General features: G+C 42.1%; 1 protein-coding gene across 2 annotated transcripts in view; it reads right to left on the reverse strand.

The window, feature by feature from the left end:
• Positions 1 to 25,181, reverse strand: part of PKN3 (protein kinase N3) — a 79,669-nt gene that overhangs the window by 12,558 nt on the left and 41,930 nt on the right. For both annotated transcript variants that reach the window (XM_089669133.1, XM_089669134.1), the window contains 12 exons: positions 24,631 to 24,841; positions 24,364 to 24,543; positions 18,634 to 18,743; positions 18,390 to 18,533; positions 17,633 to 17,708; positions 16,976 to 17,135; positions 15,219 to 15,357; positions 8,110 to 8,177; positions 5,272 to 5,338; positions 5,029 to 5,120; positions 2,066 to 2,242; positions 1,921 to 1,983 (listed from right to left, as the gene is read on the reverse strand). In XM_089669133.1, the coding sequence (XP_089525259.1) occupies positions 1,921 to 1,983; positions 2,066 to 2,242; positions 5,029 to 5,120; positions 5,272 to 5,338; positions 8,110 to 8,177; positions 15,219 to 15,357; positions 16,976 to 17,135; positions 17,633 to 17,708; positions 18,390 to 18,533; positions 18,634 to 18,743; positions 24,364 to 24,543; positions 24,631 to 24,841 (1,487 nt within the window). The remainder of the gene's footprint in view (positions 1 to 1,920; positions 1,984 to 2,065; positions 2,243 to 5,028; positions 5,121 to 5,271; positions 5,339 to 8,109; positions 8,178 to 15,218; positions 15,358 to 16,975; positions 17,136 to 17,632; positions 17,709 to 18,389; positions 18,534 to 18,633; positions 18,744 to 24,363; positions 24,544 to 24,630; positions 24,842 to 25,181) is intronic.

Genomic DNA, 25,181 nt, shown 5'->3' on the forward strand with positions numbered 1-25,181 from the left:
GTGATGCACAGTTAAAACCAGGGCAAGCACCTTGAGAAAACCCAAGGGTCTGTGGACATTCCAAAGTGAAAAGCTACTCCTCCATTTGGCCTGGGAACAGTAATAAGGTTAGACTACAAATCCTGAAAGCGTTCTTCTGTTAGTACAAGGGTTATGACCACTTGATCCAAGAGCTGTCAGATAGCAGCAAGCTGACCCACCCGCCATGAAGGGGAAGGTGACAAGTTGGAGAGCAAGAAGTGAGGAAGAGGTGAAACTCTAGTTTGTAGCCCCTGACAATAGCACACTGGACCTGGGCTGCTGAGATGTAATCTGGTACCAGAAGGCCGAGAAATGTCCCCCCACTTTGAGAAGTTTCTGTGAAGGAGCCTTCGTACCAGCCTTGGCTGGTAGGAAAGGCTATATCTTCTATGAATGTACGCTTCTGTCTTAGACTTGGAAGCATTGGAAGACAGAGAGATGAAAGGAGCCCTTCCTAAATCCAATGATATCCTTGATGTACTTATCCAAAGAGGTACCAGGCATTTGCCTTCAAAGTGTAACCATTCAAGACATTTCTTAAATAGGAGCTCTGCTGACTAGCAATTAAGCCAGAGAATCCTGCACATGACTAGAGAGAGAAGGCTCTTCCAGTGTGTCCAGCCAGCAATGTTCAGACAGACTGCCATCAACATGACTTTGGGTTGCATTGCAGAGCCTGTTGGTAGCAGTAGCAAGGCAGAAGGGCAGGGTATACTACATAGACTCTGTGTACTTCCATGAAGTTTTTTTGGCTATGTGTAGCATGCACAAAGCCCACAAACAGTTTAAGAACTTGTGGCCAGACCATTAAAATTAAAGTTATTTACATTATCTTAACAAGCAGTAAATAAACTTTAAAAAGATTCCTGGTTTCTGTAGCTATCGGCACTGGGGAGCAATTCATTCATTACAACAGAGACACATATTGAAGGGTTGTAGTCACTTTCTCAAAAGGCTTACACCTAAAGAAACAAAAAGGTGCACACCAAATAGTACTCCCACAACTTTATTATTCACAGCACAGCCCACACTTGCTTCTCCCTCTGACAAGACCTCATTCCAAAGAGCTCTTGTGTACAGGTGTGCCCCTGTCGATTCTTTCGATTTCAATAGTCTAGCTAAAATGAGCCATGTGGGAGCCAGCACGAGAAAGAGGAAAGAAAGTATGTGCTTGGAGCAGGGTTATTGCTTTGAAACGTCTGAACGTCTGAACTTTGCTATAAGGCTGCCAAATCACTGCTGAGAGAGGAAAATGGTAGAGAGGAGCTGTGAATCCAATGCCTCTTCTGTGAATTTTAAGGATGAGTTGTTTTATAATGCCTGCAGCTACCAAGGTCAGTGAGGCGTTATTTTAAATGGTATTTACGGTTTGTTAAGGATAAGTAAATAGCTAAAATTTCCATAGTCACAGGTTCACTACAATACAATAAAGATTTAGTGTTAGATATATATTTATTGAGGTAACACTTTAAACTATGTTTACCCCAGGGACTTCCACAAATGTTTTAAAGCTGAATCAGGAGCACACAAATACACAGTTGAATTATTCAGTAATTATGTGAACTTTTCTACCTGTCAAATGTTTTGAAACTGTGACCCACTCTAATTTATTTAGGCACTTCTGCCAGACAGAAGGGTCAGGTACCGAATATCCACTGCAGCACAGCTTGGTCAAAAACAAACCACCCCCAGCCTACTGACTGGACACTGTCAGTGTCATGGACAGTGATCATTCCTCTGTTCTCACTCTCTCCTCCTGTGAGCATGTTTACATTTAACACACAAATATAAAACACAGCCTCACTGGCTCGCTGTGCTGGCCCTCCCATTCCCACATTGATTGCTGCTACAGGTACATATGCTAGTTCCATTTAAGAATAAATTTAATGCTTTAAATACCTGTAAATTATTTTCTTCTCGTGCAGAAACTGGAGGCCAAGAACCACACAAGCGGAATAAAATCTGCCAAAAGAATGACAGGCATGTCAAGCATGACACTCGTGACAAGTCGCCCTGCCCTCTGCACCCCATCCCCATAACACACCTGGTTGCTAGCTGCGAGAAGACATTGGCATGTATGTGCATCATCAGGTCCCCGCCAGGCATGTATTCCATCACAAAGCAGGTGTGTTCTGGAGTCTGAAAGCAGGCAAATAAGTTCACCAGGAAGGGGTGTCCAGAAGTATTTACCACCTCGAAGATGCGCTTCTCACACTGCAGACTGCAATTGAAAAAATATGTAACAAAAAGGAGGACAGAAGAATGAAACTTTCTACCTGACTTCTGGAAGACAGATCTATTTTCCAAAGTCACCTATCATAGGAGTGTTTGCATCCTCCCAGTTATGCCGGGTAAATGAAAAATGGAATATGACTTGTTGTTATGAACAACATGCTTGTAATGGGAAGCCTGATGTATATTGTTGGCTACCCATGTTCTCCCTGCGACTGCTACACTGGCACCTTTCTTCTAGGCCTCCAAATCCTCTCCCACAGCTCTGAGCTCCTCCTTGTCAAGAACCTGAAGCAGCATCTTCTGTGCAGGTAGGTGCTCCTACTCTTTCTGGGGTTTCTCCTCCCCTCCTGGGCTCTGAATGTCTATCTTTTCTTTGAAGAGTAATCTGTAGCAGGGTCTCTGCTAAATGACCTGCAGCCTTCACCATGTTTGGCTTGGCGTTGAGCCCCCTCCCATTAATGTGTGTATTAACACATGTGCATGTTTGTGCCCATGTAGCAGTGCACCACAACATTATAGTGCAGGTTTGTTTTGTTTATACCATGTACAATTGCAAGAAAAAGTATGTGAACCCCTTGGGATTACGTGGAGTTTTGCATGAATTGAGCATAAAATGTGCTCTGAACATCATCTAAGTCACAACAATAGAAAAACGCAGTCTGCTGAACATAATACTACACAAACATTAGATGTTGCCATGGTTTAATTGCACATAACATGTAAACATTCACAGTGCAGGGAGGAAAAAGTATGTGAGGCCCTAGCTTAATGACTTCTCCCAGAGCTAATTGGAGCCAGGTGTGAGCCAACCTTGACTCCAATCAGTGTGATGATATTGGATGTGTTGCTGACAGCTGTCCTGCCCTTAAAAAACACACACCTGTTTTGGGTTTACTGGTTTCAAGAAGCACTGTCTGATGTGAACCATGCCTCGCAGAAAAGTGCTCTCAGAAGACCTACGATCAAGAATTGTTGACTTGCGTGAAGCTGGAAAGGGTTACAAAAGTATCTCCAAAACCCTTGATGTTCATGTGTCCATGGTAAGACAGACTGTCTACAAATGGAGAAAGTTTAGCACTGTTGCTACTCTCCCTAGGCGTGGTCGTCCTGTAAAAATGACTGCAAGAGCACAGCGCAGAATGCTGCATGAGGTAAAGAAGAATCCCAGAGTGTCAGCTAAAGACCTACAGAAATCTCTGGCACATGCTAACATTTTTGTTGACACATCTACAATAAGGAAAACATTGAACAAGAATAGAGTACATTGGAGGACACCACGGGGGAAGCCATTGCTGTCCAAAAAGAATATTGCAGCACGTTTGAAGTTTGCAAAAGAGTACCTGGATGTTCCACGGCACTACTGGCAAAATATACTGTGGACAGATGAAACCAAGATTGAGTTGTTTGGGAAGAACACACAACACTATGTGTGGAGAAAAAAAAGGCACAGCACACCAACATCAAAACCTCATCCCCGCTGTAAAACATGGTGGAGGGAGCATTATGGTTTGGGGCTGCTTTGCTGCCTCAGGGCCTGGACGGATTGTTGTCATTGATGGGAAAATGAATTCCAGAGTTTATCAAGACATTTTGCAGGAAAACGTACGACCATCTGTCCGCCAACTGAAGCTCCGCAGAGGATGGGTGATGCAACAGGACAATGACCCAAAGCATACAAGTAATTCAACAAAACAATGGCTGCAACAGCACAGAATACACCTTCTGGAGTGGCCCAGTCAGAGTCCTGACCTCAACCCGATTGAAATGCTGTGGCATGACCTTAAGAGAGCGATTCACACCAAACATCCCAAGAATATTGCTACACTGAAACAGTTTTGTGAAGAGGAGTGGTCCAAAATGACTCCAGATCGTTGTGCAGGTCTGATCTGCAACTACAGGAAACGTTTGGTTGAGGTTATTGCTGCCAAAGGAGGGTCAACCAGTTATTAAGTCCAAAGGTTCACATACTTTTTCCTCCCTGCACTGTGAATGTTTACATGTTATGTGCAATTAAACCATGGCAACATCTAATGTTTGTGTAGTATTATGTTCAGCAGACTGTGTTCTTCTATTGTTGTGACTTAGAGGACGTTCAGAGCACATTTTATACCCAATTCATGCAAAACTTCACGTAATCCCAAGGGGTTCACATACTTTTTCTTGCAACTGTATATGTGTTGGGGTGCCATAAAAATAAAAAAATTGCAATGCCCGTATACTGCACATTATCGCATATTGTGCTTGCACATTACTGCAGTGCACAAGGTGCGAAGCCAACCTAAGGGCTTTTTGTTTGTACCCTTGACCAGAGAATAGGGAGAAGGAAAAGCACAAGTAAGCAAGCAGGGTGTGTGCAATAAAATTGTCCCATTGCTTTGTCTTGCATAGGAGAAGCACAGGTTCACTTTAATCTGCTGCTATAAATAAAATTCAAGAAGAAAATGCTCACAACAAAAGCTGAGCCATGCCCTCTCCATTGGCCCATCACCGTGACTGGCATCCTCTAACCTAATGAGTCGTATGAGGTGGCAACTGTCAGACTTCACCAGTAGAAGTCTGTAATTGCATATCTGAATGCTGGGGTTTCATGAAGAGGTTTAATGGGACAACTTGCACTTTAATTATTGCAGAAGCTGAGTACAACAAAAGGTGTGCTGTACTCACAGTCACTGACATATCAGACAAATGTTAGAATATATAGATTCAATTTCATTACAAAACAGCCAGAACATGTGTCCCTCTGATTATAATAGAATGGAATAGAATCTGAACCTTTCAAACTCATCTCGGCTCACGATATCACGCTTTTTCAGTGCTTTGATCGCATACAATTTTCCAGTTTCCTTATATTCAGCCAGAAGGACCTAAAAAAGACAAAAAAATGTAAAACCTTTCCCTGTGGAGTAAATTTAGAACTATGTAAATGAATATGAAAACTCAGAAGTACACACGTATCAAGAATAGATCACAATGCAAAAATACCCTGCTTTGCATGGCCTGTTTACATAAACTTACCTTTCCAAAGTGCCCCCTTCCCAGCACAGAAATACAGGTGAAGTCGTCCAGGTTAAGGACATGTTTTCTGTAAAAAGAAATATTTGACCAAATATCTGAGTGGCAGTACATTATAGCAACAAGGTGCACTGAACTGCCCAGGAACAATGAACTCCCCACAGCTGCATAAATTTAACACCCAGCAACCCGAAAATCATCCATAGTAACATTTACCACCACAATAACACGAATTACCCACTTAACACCACTCACATCTATCTTTCCAACTCCTCAGCATAATATTTGTCATAAAGTGGTTGTAAAGGCTCAAGGCTTTTTACCATGCATTCTACACTTTTATAGGCAGCAGAATATTCACCTCACCCGAGTCCCTCACTGCCGCTGGTCAGCCTAGAAAGTCTGTGTACAGCCAGTTTGTTTTCTACAGCGATGTCTGGGTAGGTCTGGAGAAAGTTCTGTCCTTGCTCTCCACCTTTTCTGGATGTCAGGACCTGGGGGCGAAGCAGGCATGTTATTAGTTGCTAGGACCGCCGATGTCCTAGCAACCAATCACGTGCTTGTCCCACCCCTTTGCCCCAACATTCACTGAAGGATTAGGGCAAGAATGGAGGAGTGTGAAGTCCTAATAACGCTGACGGTGGATGCTGCTGCCGCTAAGCCTATAATCTCCACAGATCTGATTGCTGAGGCTCCATGTGGCAGGAGCAAGTAACTGGCCATTGGGAGCAAGGTGCTCTGGGGGGGATGGGGGTGTTGAAGTACATGGAGGGTGGAGGCTCCTTAGGAATCAATTTAAAGAACTAGGCTGCAAGTTGAAGGGAAGGACCTTCAAGGTGATATTCTCTGAAATATTATCTGTGCCATGCGCAACTCAGGAAAGACAGGGGGAGATTAGAGAACTCAATGCATGGCTGAAAACCTGGTGTAATCATTTTTAGGGACTCTTTAATGACTGGCATAGTACCAATGGATTAACATAAGGACAATGTGGTGCCAATATTTAAAAAGGGGTCAAAATCTTTACCAAGTAATTATAGACCTGTTAGTAACTTCTATGGTTGGGAAGATACTGGAGAGTTTAATAAAAGACCACATAGATGAGTTCTTGCTGGAAAAAATATTTTAAGCAACAGACAGCATGGATTCATGGAAGACAGAAGTTGTCAAACAAATCTGATTTCTTTTTATGAGGAGGTGAGCAAAACCTTGGACAGAGGGGTGGCTGTGGATGTGGTTTACTTGGATTTTGCAAAAGCGTTTGACACAGTTCCCCATACACGGCTTATGTGTAAGGTAAAGTCTATGGGCTTGGAAAAATCTGTATGTAAATGGATAGAAAACTGGCTAAAAGATCCTTTTCAGAGAGTAGTGGTTAATGATTCATACTCAGAATGGTCTAGGGTTGTCAGTGGTGTAACCCAAGGTTCAGTGTTGGGACCCTTACTTTTTAATATACTTATAAACAATATGGGGTCTGAGATTAAAAATCCCATTTCAGTCTTTGCAGATGACACCAAGCTGTGCAGTGGAATAATGTCCTTACAGGATGTCTCCAATTTACAAGCCGATCTCAATGCTCTGTTTAATTGGGCAACTATGTGGCAAATGAGGTTTAATGTTGACAAATGTAAGGTTATGCACTTGGGGGCTAAGAATATGCATGCATCATACATACTGGGGGAATCAATGGTGGAGGATCTGGGGGTTCTGGTAGATCACAAGCTTAATAATGGTATGCAATGCCAAGCTGCGGTTTGTAAAGTGAGCAAAATCCTCTCTTGTATTAAGAGGTATAGACTCCAGAGAGAGATATCATATTACCCCGGTACAAATCATTAGTAAGACCTCATCTGGAATATGCAGTTCAGTTTTGGGCACCAATTCACAAAAAGAACATTGGGGATACTTGAGAAAGTACAGAGAAGGGCAACTAAACTGATCCGAGGCATGGAGGAGATCAGCTATGAGGAAAGATTAGAGAAACTGAATTTATTCTCTCTTGAGAAGAGGAGATTAAGGGGGGATATGATCGCCATGTATAATACATAAGGGGGGATATGATCTCCATGTATAATACATAAGGGGGGATATGATCTCCATGTATAATACATAAGGGGGGATATGATCTCCATGTATAAATACATCAGTGGTTCATATAGTGAACTCGGTGTAGAGCTATTCACCCTGAGGTCATCACAGAGGACAAGGGGGCACTCTTTACGTCCGGAGGAAAAGAAATTTAATCTCCAAATACGGAAAGGTTTCTTCACAGTGAGAGCTGTGAAAATGTGGAATAGACTCCCTCAAGAGTTGGTTCTGGCCAGCTCAGTGGATTGCTTCAAAAAAGGCCTGGATTCTTTCTTCGATACACAGAATATAACTGGATACTAACATTTATAGGTCAAGTTGACTCAGGGATTATCCGATTGAATCTTGGGGGATCAGGAAGACATTTTTTTTCCCAGCAGGAGCAAATTGGATCATGCTTTACTGGGTTTTTTGCCCTCCTCTGGATCAACTGTGGGTATAGGATAACTTTTTTTTTTTCCTATGTTGAACTGGATGGACTTTTGTCTTTTTTCAGCCAGACTAACTATAACTATGAAGTTTAGACCCTGCCCTAACCCCCTTATTATCTACATCCCTGACGGGGGGAATTTGTTCATTTTTAGAATCAGGTCAAACAGACACCTGCACTGGCTGTTTCCTTTCCTGAGTCCAGGATTCTTAGTTTATTCTGAAGGTGTGTGGGTAATCTTGCAGGCCATATCTCTTAAAGATGGTCATGTAGAGGAAATATTCCCAGTTTTACCCTCATCACACATGCATTAGGCTTACCTGTGAAGTTTCTGAGACTCTGAAGCGCTCTGTGTGCTACGTTCCTCAGAATGAATGCGTTTCACAGACTGGAAAAGAACAAGGACATTAAAAGTACTGTTTGTGACTCATCAATGGATACAAATGCAATGCATACATGGATGACCCTATCAGAACTGGGAGAATGAAGTGTCTGTACTTAACGGACATTTTTCCCAGACATGTCAGACTGGTGCTGCATGTGGCCCGCTCCCTCCTGATCAGTAGGTAAAGAATGTAAAAACCCTAAACTGTTTTCTACTTGATAGAAGCTACACTGCCTCTTAAGTAGCCCAGGAAAGGTTTTAGATCCCTTTTCATCATACAGCTATTCTTTTTTTTAATCATGCAGGTTTAATTGTAAAAGGTATTGTAATTGTTTTCTTGTATAACAGACAGCAAAACAAAAAAACATTCACCTTTTGTAATATTGCAGGTGGTAATATGTAGTAGGAGGTGACAAATAGTTATCTTATAAAGCATACAAATTGTCACATATACTAGCACAACAGTCCACAATCACACACAGTTATACACAACATTCTCAGAACTAGAGTGTGACAACATACTGAACGAGCCATACTATATAATTTAGGTGTGTGTGTATTATATATATAATTTTATTAGTAAAGGGAACGTATGTTTTTACAGCTGATTTATGTAGTAGCACAATCAAGCATCAAATTACTAGCAACTAATTACTATAAGTAATGATCACTACACAATTGGAACAATAGACTCCCTATGGAGCCAGATACACAAGTAGCATGCTGTAGTGATTCGCACATATTTGGAGCATTGTAGTTATTACCTCCTACATGCTACTTGTGTACCTCACTTTATAGGATGCCATTAGTTCTATATGTGTGGCGATTAAATGCTACTAGGAGTACATAATCCCTAGCGCACCTTCATGCAAATGAAGGTTTAGCAGGTGTCTTACCTAAAAAAATGGAGAAATGACAGGTCGGAGATCTATCTTAAGTGTCTTACATCAAGGAAGGTGGGTGCTGTTGCCTCCATTGGCATCGTTGATAATAGTATCAAGGCTGTGAAGAGACATCCCCAAAAGGCCATGCCGATTGGGTGTTCCTTGGACACAGGGTCCGTAGACAAGCACTTTAACAAGAGTGCTCTTCGTATGTATATGACAAACACCATTACAGGAGACAAGGAGAGATGCTTCCAATAGGCCATAACAGCTGAAATGAAAAGCTCCAGCTATTTGCTTCACACGCGCTATCAGCAAATGATCCACTGCCACAGTGGAGAGATCCCTTTTAAGGGATGACAACCCTTCTGCCATAGTCTGACAACTAATAATCAAAGGTAAAAAAAGGGGCAAATGGCAGAGCATGCTAGAAAGAAATTCTTTAAAACGCAGTCCTAACTGGAGCAGTAGACTGTCCATTACCCTGCTGGTTTCCTGGTTAGGGTGGGCCATTGATCTACACTGGGGATAGACCACAGTTTAACAAAATCCTTTCCAAATCATAACTAGTTTAGTAAACATATGGAAGGTGTCAAGGGCATGTCAGAGTGTTTAGCAGGGGAAGACCTTGAAGAGTGGGTGTAATTAAATGGTGTTTGCAGCTGCAGGGGCTCTAAAAGACCCGAGACTGCAGATTACAAGTCAAACATCTAGATTCAAGGCAGTGCACACTGCTTCAAAAAGAATCTGAATTATAAATGCATCAACTCCTGATGAATAATTTCATCACACACAGCTTGGAGTGACTCAGAATCCTATATAGTCACTGAAACTAATGGCTCAGAACCAACAAGGATTGTGGACAGAGCAGCCAAGCAAACTGCAAGGGAAGAAGCTGAAGCAAACTTAAAGCCTCTACGGTTATAGACAGCCTCAAACTGGGTGAATTGGGCCACAAAGTCTGATGTGACTGTAGTAAAGACCCCAGCTGACAAGGCAGGGGACTCAGCCCTACCCATAGAACAAATGTCCACAGAACATTAGTAGAGTGTGAGCCAGGGTCACTCATTGCAGCAGGACTGTCTCTGTTTAGAAAGACATGTTCATGTTAAGTTGGTAAGGCAACTTAAAGTGATTGTAAAGCTTTATTTTTTCTCAATTAAAATACTAATCGTCATACTTACCTGCTCTGTGCAGTGGTATTGCACAGAACAACCCCCGATCCTCCTCTTCTCAGGACCTCCGCCAGGACTCCTCTTCTGCAAGTGCCCCTATAGGAAACCGCTTCCTATGGGGGCACTCGTGCAGGCCCCACCCACCGCTCTCTTGCCACAGAGTTTGATTGACAGCAGCAGGAGCCCATGGCTCTTGCTCAAGCCACTTGCTCTGGAGGGCACTTGTGCATGCACGCTCCTGAGCCACCTTTGTGTGTCTATGAGACGCATAGAGTGTGGCTCAGCCCCGCCCTCTGCTCCCTCCTCACTTGCTGTGATTTACAGCAGCAGGAGCCAATGGCTCCTGCTGCTGTGTCTCAGCCAATGAGGAGGGAGAGAGTGCAGAGAGTGTAGAAATCGTACTGCCAAGACCATTCACCTAATTAAGGACTGAAGAAGGCAAGGCACCCAAAGAACCCTCCTCAAGAGTCTGCAGATCAGACAAGGAAGGAGAACCCATCCCCCAGGTGGACAGGTCCAAAGGAAGTCATCAAGACACTCTCTATACCTGGCAAAGGGTACCTGCAGCAGGAGACGAGGGTTTTCTGCCTGCTGACAATCCAAGATGACATGAGGCCCTCCAGCAATGCTCTCCTCCTGCTATGCATGATTTTAGGTGCATGTACTGCTCCTTTCAGCGCAGAGGAGCCAGTTGAGGAGAACCAGTTAACAAGGCATTGTTCTTAAGGGAAATAGTGCAAGCAATGCCAAGACCTCCAACATAATCCAGTACAGTTGACCTAAGTACCTCCCCTGTTGCAGAAGGACCCCCACCGTTTCCAAATGATAACTCTAGATGGTATCCAATTGAGTCCAATCCAGGAAAACTTCCCAAGGTGGGATCCCACCATATGGAAGGAACTAACTGTTCTAAAGGGCCAGACAGTAGCCCTGAGAATAGTGGTTCTTCAATTAGCAAAGGCCCTCCTGAATATGGGTAGAAGAAACTATCCCAACCACCTAAAGAGGCTGAAGGATCACACCAGGAACTACCTGGTCTAAAGAGACAGACCTGTTGACCATCACATGTCCAATCCAACAAGGCCTGGGAATGGCAGTCCAGAACCAGGCTCAAGAAAGGCCACTTCAGGCAGCTGCTATGCAGAAGCCAGGTGAAGCAATGATGTAGTGAGGAATCTTCAGGCAAGTTGATGGAAGAATCCAAAGATACAACAAAATAAATTAAAAAGGTTAGCAAAAACTGGTTAGATTTTTCTCAAAAGAGCTGAAAAAGATGTTCATCCTCCTTGGATACTAGCAAAAAAACCACAGTTCAGTTTTAGGCAGCTCTATATCAGTATGTTGTGCAAGTCCTTGCACCGGGAAGCCTTGTAGAGCTTTAAGTAGAATAAAGGCTCTAGACCTAGGTCCACTTCTTGCCTGTTGGCAAGACCTCATTAAAGGAGAAGTTCACCTTTGGGAACATATTACATGTTCCACCTGCTCCTGCAGCCGCTCCCCAATTTCCCCCCTCTCTGTTACAGCAAACTGGGGATCTTCTCCGTGCACCCTCTGGCACGATTTGAAAAGAGTGCGGCCATGCAGGGCTATGCCCACACGGCCACGTCGTTCATTCACAGAGTCCTGTGAATATATGAACTACAAATACTGAACTTATCTTTAATCAGTCTGAGCGGTCTATAGAACATGTTATTTGAGCTGATGCTAGAGACTTTAGCTCTTTTCCAGTCTGCTGTGACAGCCTGCTGCTGGGTGGAAAGACTGACAGCTGATCAAACACTAGGTATCAAAGTTGCCTGTTTGTTTTGGGGAAACCGTTATGATGGGGCCCCTGTTGGTTGAGAGCAGCATACATATAATATATAAATTAATTATATATATATATGATATATATATGATAGATAGAGATAGAGATAGAGATAGAGATAGAGATAGAGATAGAGATAGAGATAGAGATAGAGATAGAGATAGAGATAGAGATAGAGATAGAGATAGAGATAGAGATAGAGATAGAGATAGAGATAGAGATAGAGATAGAGATAGAGATAGAGATAGAGATAGAGATAGAGATAGAGATAGAGATAGATATAGATATAGATATAGATATAGATAGATATAGATAGATATATATAGATATATATATATATATATATATATATAGAGATATATATATATATATATATATATATAGATATATATAGATATATATATATAGATATATATATATATATAGATATATATATATATATAGATATATATATATATATAGATATATATATATATAGATATATATATATATAGATATATATATATATATAGATATATATATATATAGATATATATATATATAGATATACAGTCATGGCCGAAATTGTTGGCACCCTTGATATTTTTCCTGAAAATCAAGTATTTCACACAAAAAAGGTATTGCATTAACACATGTTTTGCTATACACATGTTTATTCCCTTTGTATGTATTGGAACAAATATAAAACAGAGGCAGAAAAGCAAATATGACATAATGTCACACAAAACCCCAAAAATGGGCTGGACAAAAGTATTGGCACCCTTAACTTAATATTTGGTTGCACACCCTTTGGAAAACATAACTGAAATCAGTCGCTTCCTATAACCATCAATAAGCTTCTGACACCTCTCACCCGGAATTTTGGACCACTCTTCCTTTGCAAACAGCTCCAGGTCTCTCTTATTGGAAGGACACCTTTTCCCAACAGCAATTTTAAGATCTCTCCACAGGTGTTCAATGGGATTTAGATCTGGGCTCATTGCTGGCCACTTCAGAACTCTCCAGCGCTTCTTTGCCATCCATTTCTGAGTGCTTTTTGACGTATGTTTGGGGTCATTGTCCTGCTGGAAGACCCAGGATCTTGGACGCAAACCCAGCTTTCTGACACTGGGCCCTACAGTGCGACCCAAAATCCTTTGGTAATCCTCAGATTTCATGATGCCTTGCACACAGTCAAGGCACCCAGTGCCAGAGGCAGCAAAACAACCCCAAAACATCATTGAACCTCCACCATATTTTACCGTAGGTACTGTGTTTTGTTCTTTGTAGGCCTCATTCCGTTTTCGGTAAACAGTAGAATGATGTGCTTTACCGAAAAGCTCTATCTTGGTCTCATCTGTCCACAAGACGTTTTCCCAGAAGGCTTTTGGCTTACTCAAGTACATTTTGGCAAACTGTAGTCTTGCTTTTTTATGTCTCTGTGTCAGCAGTGGGGTCCTCCTGGGTCTCCTGCCATAGCGTTTCATTTCATTTAAATGTCGACGGATAGTTCGCGCTGACACTGATGCTCCCTGAGCCTGCAGGACAGCTTGAATGTCTTTGGAACATGTTTGGGGCTGCTTATCCACCATCCGGACTATTCTGCGTTGCAATCTTTCATCAATTTTCCTCATCCGTCCACGACCAGGGAGATTAGCTACAGTGCCATGGGTTGCAAACTTCTTGATAATGTTGCGCACTGTGGACAAAGGCAAATCTAGTTCTCTGGAGATGGACTTGTAACCTTGAGATTGTTGATATTTTGCCACAATTTTGGTTCTCAGGTCCTCAGACAGTTCTCGTCTCCTCTTTCTGTTGTCCATGCTTAGTGTGGCACAGACAGACACACAATGCAAAGGTTAAGTGAACGTCTCTCCTTTTTATCTGCTTTCAGGTGTGATTTCTATATTGCCCACACCTGTTACTTGCCCCAGGTGAGTTTACAGGAGCATCACATGCTTGTAACATTCTTATTTATCCGCAGTTGTGAAAGGGTGCCAATACTTTTGTCCAGCCCATTTTTGGAGGTTTGTGTGACATTATGTCGAATTTGCTTTCTTTCCTCCCTTTTTTTGTTTTGTCCCAATACACACAAAGGGAATAAACATGTGTATAGCAAAACATGTGTTAATGCAATACGTTTCGTGAGAAATACATGATTTCCTGGAGAAATATCAAGGGTGCCAACAATTTCGGCCATGACTGTATATATATATAGATATATATATATATAGATATATATATATATATATAGATATATATATATATAGATATATATATATATATAGATATATATATATATATAGATATATATATATATAAATAAAAATAACATCACAACATTCAAGCAGCATACATTATCTGTACAGTTGACTATATTAAACCTGTGCTGAGCTCAAATCTGCAAACTTAGCTGCAGGACAGCATGCACCATAATGTGCCAAGTTGTACATTCAGAGGGCCAATGAACCACAACCCCGGGTTCATTTGTAAATCCTGACTTGCTAGTTTAGGTAATGTGGGCATGCTACCTCTCCCTCTTTCTGCACTGAGTATATGGTGTTGAGTAACTTAGCAACTGACTATAGTGTTACATGAGGTCTAATTACCCATGTCAATACCAGCTTCAGAAAGTCATCCTTTGCACAGGCTCTTCTTCAGTGGTGCCATGGGGACTCTGTATGTAAAAGCCAAACTGTGATGTTGCAATTTATGTCACAGTCTCTTTGGTGTGAGGTTAGGTCACACATTTTAACTTGAGCGGATGCTTATTATTTAAAGGCCAGAGAGAAGTTGCAAAACTATTTATGTAAATGAATAAATTAAAAAAAATACCATGCTGATCCTTCCACAACTTCATGCAGGCATTCGGATGGTGTAATTTAAATATGACTGAAGGCAGTTAGCTTTTTTCACAGTGTGCTAAGAGAAACGTGGGTGCACCCTTTGGTGACCACCTTTTGAAAATGGCAGTTGCTTGGCTCTTACGTTCAAATCTCTGCGTTCAAAACATGCATGTGGCAAGTAATGTCAGAATTCTTTATAAGAATGCTTGTTCCAGGTAAGTGACTCAAAGTACTGTAAACAGAAATAGCCAGGCAACTAATATTTTCAGAAGATTATCAAATGGGAGCCTACAATTATTCCCCACAACAGGTGTCCTTTAATAGTGATCGTATTGGTGGGTGACACTACTCACCTTTGCTGGAACTTTGGGCGAGGAGTCCATAGGTGCCCCTACTTTTTCAGACTCAAGTGGTAAGTAGATTCGAGGAGGTTTGAGTGGAGGCTTTAATGAGGATTCATCAGTGAATACTAACTTTTTTATGGGAATATTACTGAAAGGGAACAAAAAAGGTATTTAGAAGCAAGAGACAACAACAAAAAAAAAGTCCTTTCAATATTGTCTAGTGTATCTTACCAGTCCCGCCATCCTAATCTGGCTAAGCACCAGGCAATAATAGAGTGCAGTGGGGTAGATATCTCTGGAGTCTGCAACCATTAGAAAGCCAGCTGATTTTGTCAGACTCCCCATGAAGGGTTCAAATTAATGTAGAGGAAATTAAAGGCAATGTATAGCAAATTTTGTACATATTTTTCCTCCTTTAGTGGTATAAAGCCTAAAGAAGGGATCTAACAGGTATCAAAAGCTTGTATCTTTAAAAACGTCAGTTAGCCAATGAAAGGGTAGTACACACTCTAAACTTTCTGCATTATAATTACAAAGACTAAATATTTTGTATTTCCATATGTAGGCAGTAGAGTTCTCAGTTCCTTTTTTCATGTGTTTTCCAGACTACTTGATATCTGTTGTAAAAAGACTGCTAAACCTACTCCCAGCCCCATCCTAAACCTAATCTAAAGCTATCAAGAAAAAAAAAATAATCTCTGAACTTACCTATACTGAAGCCACTCTGGTCCAGTCTCTAGTGGTGGCTTCTTTGAAGAGAAAGAAGGCCGACAATGGCTGGTAAACAAAGTGGATATGATGTCACCCATAGACTTACATTGGGGCATCCATTGTCAGCTGTCTCTGTTCTACACAGAAGCCACCGTTGTCAGCTCAGCCTGGAATCAGACCGACTTAACAATTGGTAAATTTAGTGATCTTTTCTTTATAGGGTTAGATAGATTAGGCTTAGAATGGAGGTGTTAGGTTTTGGGTGGCATTCCATTTCAAAAGCTCAAGCAGCAATCTACACAAACAATTGAAATGATTTAAAGTAGTAACTCCTCCCACTTCTTACATAAGACTCTATCTGAGATTTCAATTAGAGACAGAATGTCTGAAAGGATCTCTCTTTAGAAAACCAACACATTGCTCTGTGAATCCTGTGTCATGAGTGTGCGCAGCATTAAGGGCTTACTCAGGCAGCAAGAACATTGTTAAGTGGAATAATGAAGAGGGGAATATGTCAGACTGCTTTAGATGCAGACCAATATGCTCTATGTGGGTTCAGCCATCCGGCTCTCCAGTGTGGTGCCAGCAGAGGATGGCTTAGTACTATTAAACACTAAGACAGAACAAAAAAATTATGAGGTCATATTTGCTATGCAGCTCGAATGCCAAAAAAGTAAAAAAAGTGAAATGGGGGGGGGGGGGGGGGGGGTCCAAATGGGCTTTGAAGTAAACCTGTTATTGACCTTGGCTTCTCAAACTAGGCACATAATGAAAACATGTATAAGCTGTGGAAAACCATGTCAAAATGATCAATAGATCCAGATAAACAGGCAGCTGAAGTTATACATTTTTGTCCTATGAAACCACAACCTCACCCTCACCTCCTGAATCTCCCCATTTGTCATTGAACCGGCCATCACATTAAAACGACAGACAACGGGATCTCAGTGACAGGGGGTATAGAGCAAAAGCTCAACTTTTACTGGGATGAAGGATTTCTCCACTTTAGAGCAAGATTACAACCATCTACAGGTGGATGTACAGTGGGAACCTACCTGTAGTTTGCAGAATTTGCCTGATTCTCTGTAGGGGTAGGGACAGGAAGGGGTGGGCTTAGTGTTGTTATGGTGCCGCATGGCGGTAAAATGCTCATCATTAAGCGGCCCCATGTAGCAAAGTTGATGTTCATTTGGGTGGCACGAAGGAAATCCTTTCCTGGAAAAGAAAAAAAAGGAGAGAAATAACTGCTTTAGCATTGTAGGGCAACTCTGAGCAACATTGCTGGAAATGTCCAATTCTTGTAAAACGTACTCTTGTAAGAGTAACTCCACTATTGTTGATAAAGAAAATGATCTCCAATGGATGATCAATGTATGTTGCAGGGATTTAACAAACACTGTAGAAGATGCCTCCTTATTTCTGCTCTGAGGGCTGATTCACATTTTTTATTAACATTAAGCTACAATATGGTTTGTGTAGCAGATGTATATGCTATATAATTTTTATTTGCTATTTTTTTTCCTCACAAGTGGAGTTACCCTTTAACAAATACAACTTTTGGGGAAAAAAAAAAGTCAACCCTTTAAGTAGTGTTAAGGAACAACTTTTTAAGGCTAATAAAATAAATCAAGTCTGGCATCAAGGTCTCCAAGTCAAGTTTATCCCAAAGAGTGCTGAGGAAAAAAACAGCAGAAAAGGCATAGCACAGTTACCTTTCTGTTTGGGAAATATACGCTTCTGTCTCTGTACCTTGCCCCTCCTCTCGATCACAGGATTACAGAACATAATCTGCAAATAAAAATATATCATTCACATGGAAACTTTTTATTTTATTAAACCTACACTGAAGCAAATATGGTACCTGACCTCTCCTACTGAATAAAATCGCTGCCTGGCTGTCACGTTTCAATCCTGCCTGGATTACTGGCTTGAAATAAGTAGATTGACCAGGAGATATGACTTCAGTAGCTGCATTCTTATTCTAGATTAGCAACTCAAAAGAACTAAAGTCATTAGAGCCGCGTGGCAGCCAGTAACTGCCATTCCCAGACGAAGGTGGGAAATAGCAGCCTCCAAGTTTCTTTTAGGCCGTGTTCACACCATGGTGCAGAAATGTCAGGTTTTTTGCACTTGTCTGCAAGGGCACAACAAAATCAGTTGTTCTCTATGTGCCTTGCTCACACCACAACACTGGTATCACCTGCAGATTCTTTTTCTGTGCAGGAATCTGCCACGTGTTAAAAATCCATTGCAGCATGCATGAAAACTGATGTAAACTGATGTCTCTGCAAGTGAAATCTACATGTACATTTCCATCAGTTATCCTGCATGTATGGTGTGAACAAGGCCTAAACCTTACATTTAGTATGACCCAGAACAGAAAATAGTAACCAAAAGAAGACAACCAATGCAGTCTAATGGACTGCTCTTTGCAACCAATAGGACACCACATGTGCCATCCAGTCTCACCTCAGCAAACAGCATTCCTTGGGGTTCCATCTGCAGACACACCCCATGGCGTTCATTGTCCAGGAAGTCCTCCAGGCGCACAATACGAATGGCGCACAATTCTCGCCAATCTCTCCAGTGAATGGAAATCTCCATTTCTCGTGACTGCATGGGGTAAAAATGACAGGTTTAAGCACAGAAACACACAAGGCAATACACAACACAAGAGCATAGCATGGAACACAAGTGTAGATAAAAACGTTACCCTCTCCAGCTCAATGCTAAATCTCTGATCCCAGCACTGGTTGTGTACAGGACCCCAACCAGTGTGTCCCACTGGCTTATTATCAACCTTCAGGAAGCACATCACTTCTCCTGAGGAAAAAAAGACAAAATGTTACCCACACAACTTTATATTCAGTTATACTGAATACCATAATTATGATTATTCCTTTATGAATTCCCTCATGCCTTATATATTTTTTTTTTCCATATTTGTAAAAAAAATGTTAGCCTGAGTTAGGGTTTGATTTTTTTCAGGAAAAAACACTTTGCTATGTTAAAGAAGTATGGCCAAAGCTCTTATAGCTATACTTCTCCTTGGTATTACAAGAATGCACTTAATTCTGCACTCTTGAGAACCGGGCTCAGTTGGCAGCAGGCTAAAGCCAGCTGACATCACAGAGCTGGTCCAGGGATCCCAATAATGTCAAGATCCACCCACTTGCCTGACTGGTAGCTGGCTCAGCCTCTTAGCACACCACTGAGAGCCTGAGCCAGCTGCTCCCACACCCTTCTCAGCCCAGCACTCAAGTGAGCACTGGGAGGGGCAACGCAGCGAGCCGGAGACTGACAGTCACTGCTCTGTACTCACTGAAGACAGAGTGATTAGCAGTGTTTGATTGCTCAGTTCTTGGTGGAGGTGGAGAGCAGGTGGAGGACAGATGCAGCATTGGATCTATGCTGCATCCACCTAGATGAGTATGTAGGTTTATTTTGTTGAAATCCCAAACTTCTCTTTTAATGCTAGCAACAGATAGTATCACAGAGTAATTCTGACCATACTTGTAACTTTAAATGTATGTAATAGCAATATTTAAAATTTGTGTTTATATGCAAATATTTATACACAAAGAAAGCACATACAATTGGTACAGAAGAACAATAGTAACCTAGAAACATCAATACAAATCAGCAGAAAATGATGTCACCTAAATACATTCACAATGCCCAATTATAATTCTATACATATCAAAATTAACATGAACACGTAGGGATACCAGGACTAGGTCTAGATCCTCATTGACAACATGTAGGCACTTACATATTTTTTTTATACATACACGCACACACAGTATATTTAAAAAGGTAAGCACATACATATTGATCATGAGGATCCAGTCAAGAGATGCTATGGTGGGGGGGTGGGGGTAACGGGTAGGGAAGGGTATGATACCCTATCCTCCCTGTCTCAGGCCAAAGAGCCATTCCCAACCAGGGACAGAAATGTTATGTTTTTTCCAGTAAAGTTTTTGGATTCTGAAATATAAGAGAAGTCATGTCAATAATACAGTTTTCCAGAATTTTTCATGAAAGCCTTTGTCTGTAGAGACAAGGTCTTCCATTCTATGATGTCATCAAGGCATTTGGTGGTCTATGCCTTGTTGGTGATATTTCCCTTCACTTCTGGTCCTATAGACACAATAAGACTCCTTTCACGAGCGTCAAAAAGTATTTAAAAAAAAAAAAAGCAGCTGATCCTCGTTTTTTCTTACTGTGCAGCATGGCAGCTTAAGGGGGGTGATCAACATACCAGAGCATATTTCGCTCCAAAAAAAAAAAATCATTAGGATTGCCTCTTGAACACCTGATCCTTGCTGCGGATCCTTTCCCATAGGATGCCGGAGACTACAAATCATGTAAAAGCAACCCAAATGAAAGGAAGTCTCTACAGTGCAAGAGAAGATCTCAACAATGTCAAAAGGAAATTCCCTATTAAGACAGCGGACATCAGAAAAAGTGAATTGTTTTCATCACTTACTACTCTACAAATAGTCACCAGGACAGAAAGAGTTTGAATCTACCCAGGGGTGACACAGAGAGCTATAAAAACCTTGATTGATGATCTAATCTTTCCCTCCTGTCACACAAAACTAAAAAATAAGTCTCTATTGTCCATTGAGGGACACAAATTCAGAAACTGTCAGGTTATACTGCTGCCTGCAGGAGGATTGTAGACTGGAAACAGAAAAAATGGAAGCCAGCTTCTTCCATACCCCTTCTCCACCAAGCATGCCTCAGTTTTTTGCTACTATTCCAGAGGGATAAACATCTTTTCTTCAGCTTTCTAAGAAAAATGTAACTAATTTTTGCTAGACTTGTTTCTTTGATTTTGTTGGTGGATTTCCTCTTTCATTGACTTCACTCACTACATTGCTGCTTAAGCTGGTTTCTAGAAAGCAGCTATCCAGATCTGCCTTTGGGGTGAAGTACCCGGACAGCACTGGTTTGGAATGTGATTAAGCACTGTATTGTACATTGTAGCAATTTTTTTTTTTTAAAGGTAATTTTATTATTTCACATATAAACCAAGAACAAATAGTGGTAAACATGGTACCCAATGATGGGTGCTAAATACAGTACAGGCTAGAGACATATCTAATAGCCAGACTACAAAATCAATGAAAATCATATACAGTTCCATCAATGTTACAATACCGCAACAAACAACTTAGCTGGTGAATAAAATACTGAATACAAATCACAACACAGACGGTAGAATATGAGTCAAAAAATTATCTCTCTTTCCTTTCCCATACGACTCCCCCTAAGCAGTGGTAGTTATATGAGCTACATGAAATAAATTACATTCTAAACCTCAATATCTCCCGATACTGAGGAAGTCCAGGTAGACCAAATTTTATCGAATTTACAGGGACAACCTCTAGCAATATAGATCAATTTATAGTTCAATTTATAAAGCAGCAAGGGTTCATTAACCAATCAAATCCACATTGATAAAGTGGGGAGGTTCAGGTTTTTTCCAATGTAGTGCAATACATTTGTTGGCATAAAAGAACAGGAAACGTGTCAATACCTTTTGGGATTCACGGAGGTCCTCCTCCCCAAAAAGTAGCCAAGTAAGCATCTATTAGGATTACAGAAATTAGGTAGGGCTAACTTGTCCCCCCATAAATTTAGTAATAGAAGACCAAAAGGATGTGACCTCGGGACAGGCCCGCACCATATGAAAGAAATCCCCAATGGCTGCAGAACACCTATGACACTATTGAAGATGACAGCCTACCCATAGTATATAACCGGAGTGGGGTGTAGTAGATCCTATGAAAGACTTTCAACTTTATCACATGCAGCAATAACACTATTCACTTAGGACCCCACCACCTCGTGCCAGGAGTCATCCTGTAGTGTTGGGAGATCAGATTGCCACTTCCCTTTAAGTTTGTCCGCACGGGGAGTTTGAAGGGGTAACAGTAGCTGATAATACATAGATATCAACTTGAAGTGTTCCTTCCCCAACAAAGCAGCCTCCAGTGCGGATGTCTGAAGAGCCACTTCCCAAAGGCCAAATTAGGAAGCGACTACATGGCGGAGTTGAAGATAAAAATGCTTTTCAAATTTCCCCCACTGCCAGTTTCACTACAGTAAGATTTAATGTTTAGTGCCATCATCAACCGCTGGATGGAGAGCTTCTTCTCTGCCATTTTGCGTAGGGGAAGCATTCCGCTGCTGCTCCTGCTTGCAAAGCACCACATGGAGCTCTAGTTCATTCCCATTGCCTGCTTACAATGACCTGGTCACCTCCAGCTGTCCAACTCACCTTAGCATCAGTCTGAGTTCTCTGAGACCTTGCCTCACACTTTGGGCCTAGTTGTATTATCACTATGTGGATGCAGCATGTCTGCATATTGACAAAGGGTGCAGCCCTGCTGCTAAGGGTGACCCCAGCCCAAACTCCTCTAGTGGTTCTGCGGGTGTCTACTTAATATCCTCTAAGGAATCCGGCACCTGCCATCTGAAATCTGTTACCCTTATAGTTATGGGGTCTACATCATTGGAGTCTTCCTTGGCCTGGTCAGGTAAGGCCTAATCCTTTCCTCAGGGACCTTCATGTCCCATCAAGACTTTGTCTTACCCAAATCCACTCAGATGCAAACCACATAACTAAGCACGCTCCAGTGCCCTCCGCTGCAGATTCTCGGACTCTTATAGGCACCTGCTGCTTGAGTTTGTGATTACCCGAGGCCTTGCCTCACATTTTGGGCCTGGTTGCATCACCACTACAATTCCCTATGGTTCCAGGGGCATCCACTCAGTATCTTGTTAGATACTCAATTCTTACAGTCTGGAATTGAGAGATCCCCTAGGCATAGGGTCAGTCACATCTGTCTCTTTAGCTTCCCGAGGTGAGGCTAAGTACCTTATTCTGTCATCAGAGCCCCTACTGCAGCTCAAGACTTTTTGGCCAGATTCAACCAATTCCTTTAGGATACTGACCACAGCGGTTCGCAGCAAAACAGGAAATGGACTCTCCTTAACTAGTAGTATCTCCATTAAGAGATGAGGTTAGCACACCAATGTGCACCTCAGATGCTACGTTGTGCACAGAGATCATCACCTGGACTTTCATGTTTTAGGTTTCTTCTGAGGGTTATATCCAGCATTATCTGTTGATCACATCTGATTGTGGGTCTCTTTTCCCTATTCAGAAACTTCTTGTTGTTCCACCCGTTTTAGTGGGTTCTGATCGATCAACTTCTTGCTGGTTCAGGCTGTGTGAATGTAAAGTGATTCTCCTCTGGTGTTGTCCTCCTCTATCCTGATCTGTAGAATTAGGTTGATTTTCCATTTTCTCCCTTTGGTCGTGTTGGCAGGTTACCCAATCTGGTATGGAGTTCCACCTCACCTAATTCAGATTTGGGCATTGATCCTTCAGGAAACTCCTAGGCTGTAGGTGGTCCACAGTCCTCTTATTAGGGCCTGTTATTGGTTGCTGCTCTATTGCCCACCCCTCAGTTGGACTGCTTTTGGACAAATAGATTGTATCTGAATTCCTGTGTGCTTCAATGGACAAGAGAGAGAAAAATAGAATTTTCATGCCCACTGTAAAATCCTTTTCTTGGAGTCCATTGAAGGACATAGGTCCTGCCCCCCTGTATTTCTGCTGTTCATAATTTTGGTATGCGGGCAGGCCTACAATTTTTTATGTTTGGCAGAGTCCAGTGATTCTGTAGGTGACAGTATAACCCAACTATATCTGATTATGTTCCTAAATGGACTCCATAAAAAACAATTGTACGGTAACTTTAAAATTCTATTTTGGTTTTAGCAGAGCTCCCTTCAAAAGGGGAAGTTCCACTTGAAGTACTGGTCCCCTGCTCCCTGTGAGGAATTGGCACCTTTGGAGAGAGGGGGGGGGGAGTGGATAACCGATTTTGACAGGTACCTGCTCCCACTTCCGCTGCGATTGCTTAGGCGATTGGCAGCGGAAGTTGTCCACCCCCCTACGGGACCATTCACAAGGCGCAGCACTACTCACACATGCGTAGTGGGCATCTGGGCTGGATATGAAGCTGCAAGCTGTCTCAACCAGGTGCCCACACTTAAGATGCCGGCCCCAAAGAGCAAAGACAGCTGGTGAAACTGGCTGGGATGAGCACACTGCTGGCACGTGGGACAGGTGAGTGGCTGTTTTTAAAAGTCAACAACTACTGTTTTTGTAGCTGCCGACTTATATTTTGGTTTGACTGGAGCTCCGCTTTACGTAAGATACACTTCACACTAACATAACACTGCAGCTGATCACAACCAAAACAAGGAGGCTGGCCGCAACCAAACCCAAGGATTGACCTTCCTCTAATCCTGGTATGTTGCCCTGTATGGGCAAAGCACAGGCTCCCTTTATTTGCACAGTCTAGCATCTGCTTGCTCTTTTGAGGAAAAAAAAAAAATAAACTTCAGAGCAACCACATACCACAGAACTCATCTGTTCGCAGATGGCGCCCTGAGCCTCCTCGTCCATAACCGCTTCCTCCAGTTTTGTAGCGTATGAAGTTCTTTGTGTCAGGGCTACCATGAGTTGTGGCAGCACGAGGGCGTCCTGGGACATTTTCTAGCAAGCCTTGACAGCCCAAAATGTGTATCTCCAAGGTCCCTGTAGAAGATAGAAGACCAGGCAGGTTCAGATATAAACTCATGTTTTAAACTGCTGTGCTTTGTACTTCAACTACAGCTGAGATACCTGTGAGTGCAGTGGCTTTGATAAGGGATTTTAGGGGCTGACCGAAACTCTGGTCTTTCCCGCATACTCCCCCTGAGGATGGAAAACACTGCAGATCCTGCTTGACTAACTCCTGTTTTGGATGTCCTGGGGGCAGCTCAGAAAGGCAACACTCCATTGATAACCGTAGAAGGTCAATCTTCTGGCAAGATTCATGTAACCTGGACTGAGCCTGGGAAAAAAAGGACCACTATCATTATATTTAAACAGCTGTTTAGTAAGTACATTGGAAATAGCATCAGATATATCTTTTCCTGGTATTACCTTTCAGAGATCATAATACTCCCCCTGACAATGCATTTATCTGCTTTTTTACACCCTGGAGCTCTGTGCAAGCACAGAGATTACACAATCATGTGCATTCTGGTGCCTGTGCAGTTCTTGACCGTGTCCAAAAATATCGGACACAGATTGGCCCCTGCTGCAGCCTCTCACCTTGTGACTTGCTCCAAAGTTTAAATGTTGCACTCTGATCACTGGGAAAGAGGAGACTGTGAAAATGCCTGCAGCAT

Source organism: Staurois parvus, unplaced genomic scaffold (genome assembly GCF_062004578.1).
Source record: "Staurois parvus isolate SC_StPar_1 unplaced genomic scaffold, SC_StPar_1.0 ptg000068l, whole genome shotgun sequence".
Taxonomy (NCBI): Eukaryota; Metazoa; Chordata; class Amphibia; order Anura; family Ranidae; genus Staurois; species Staurois parvus.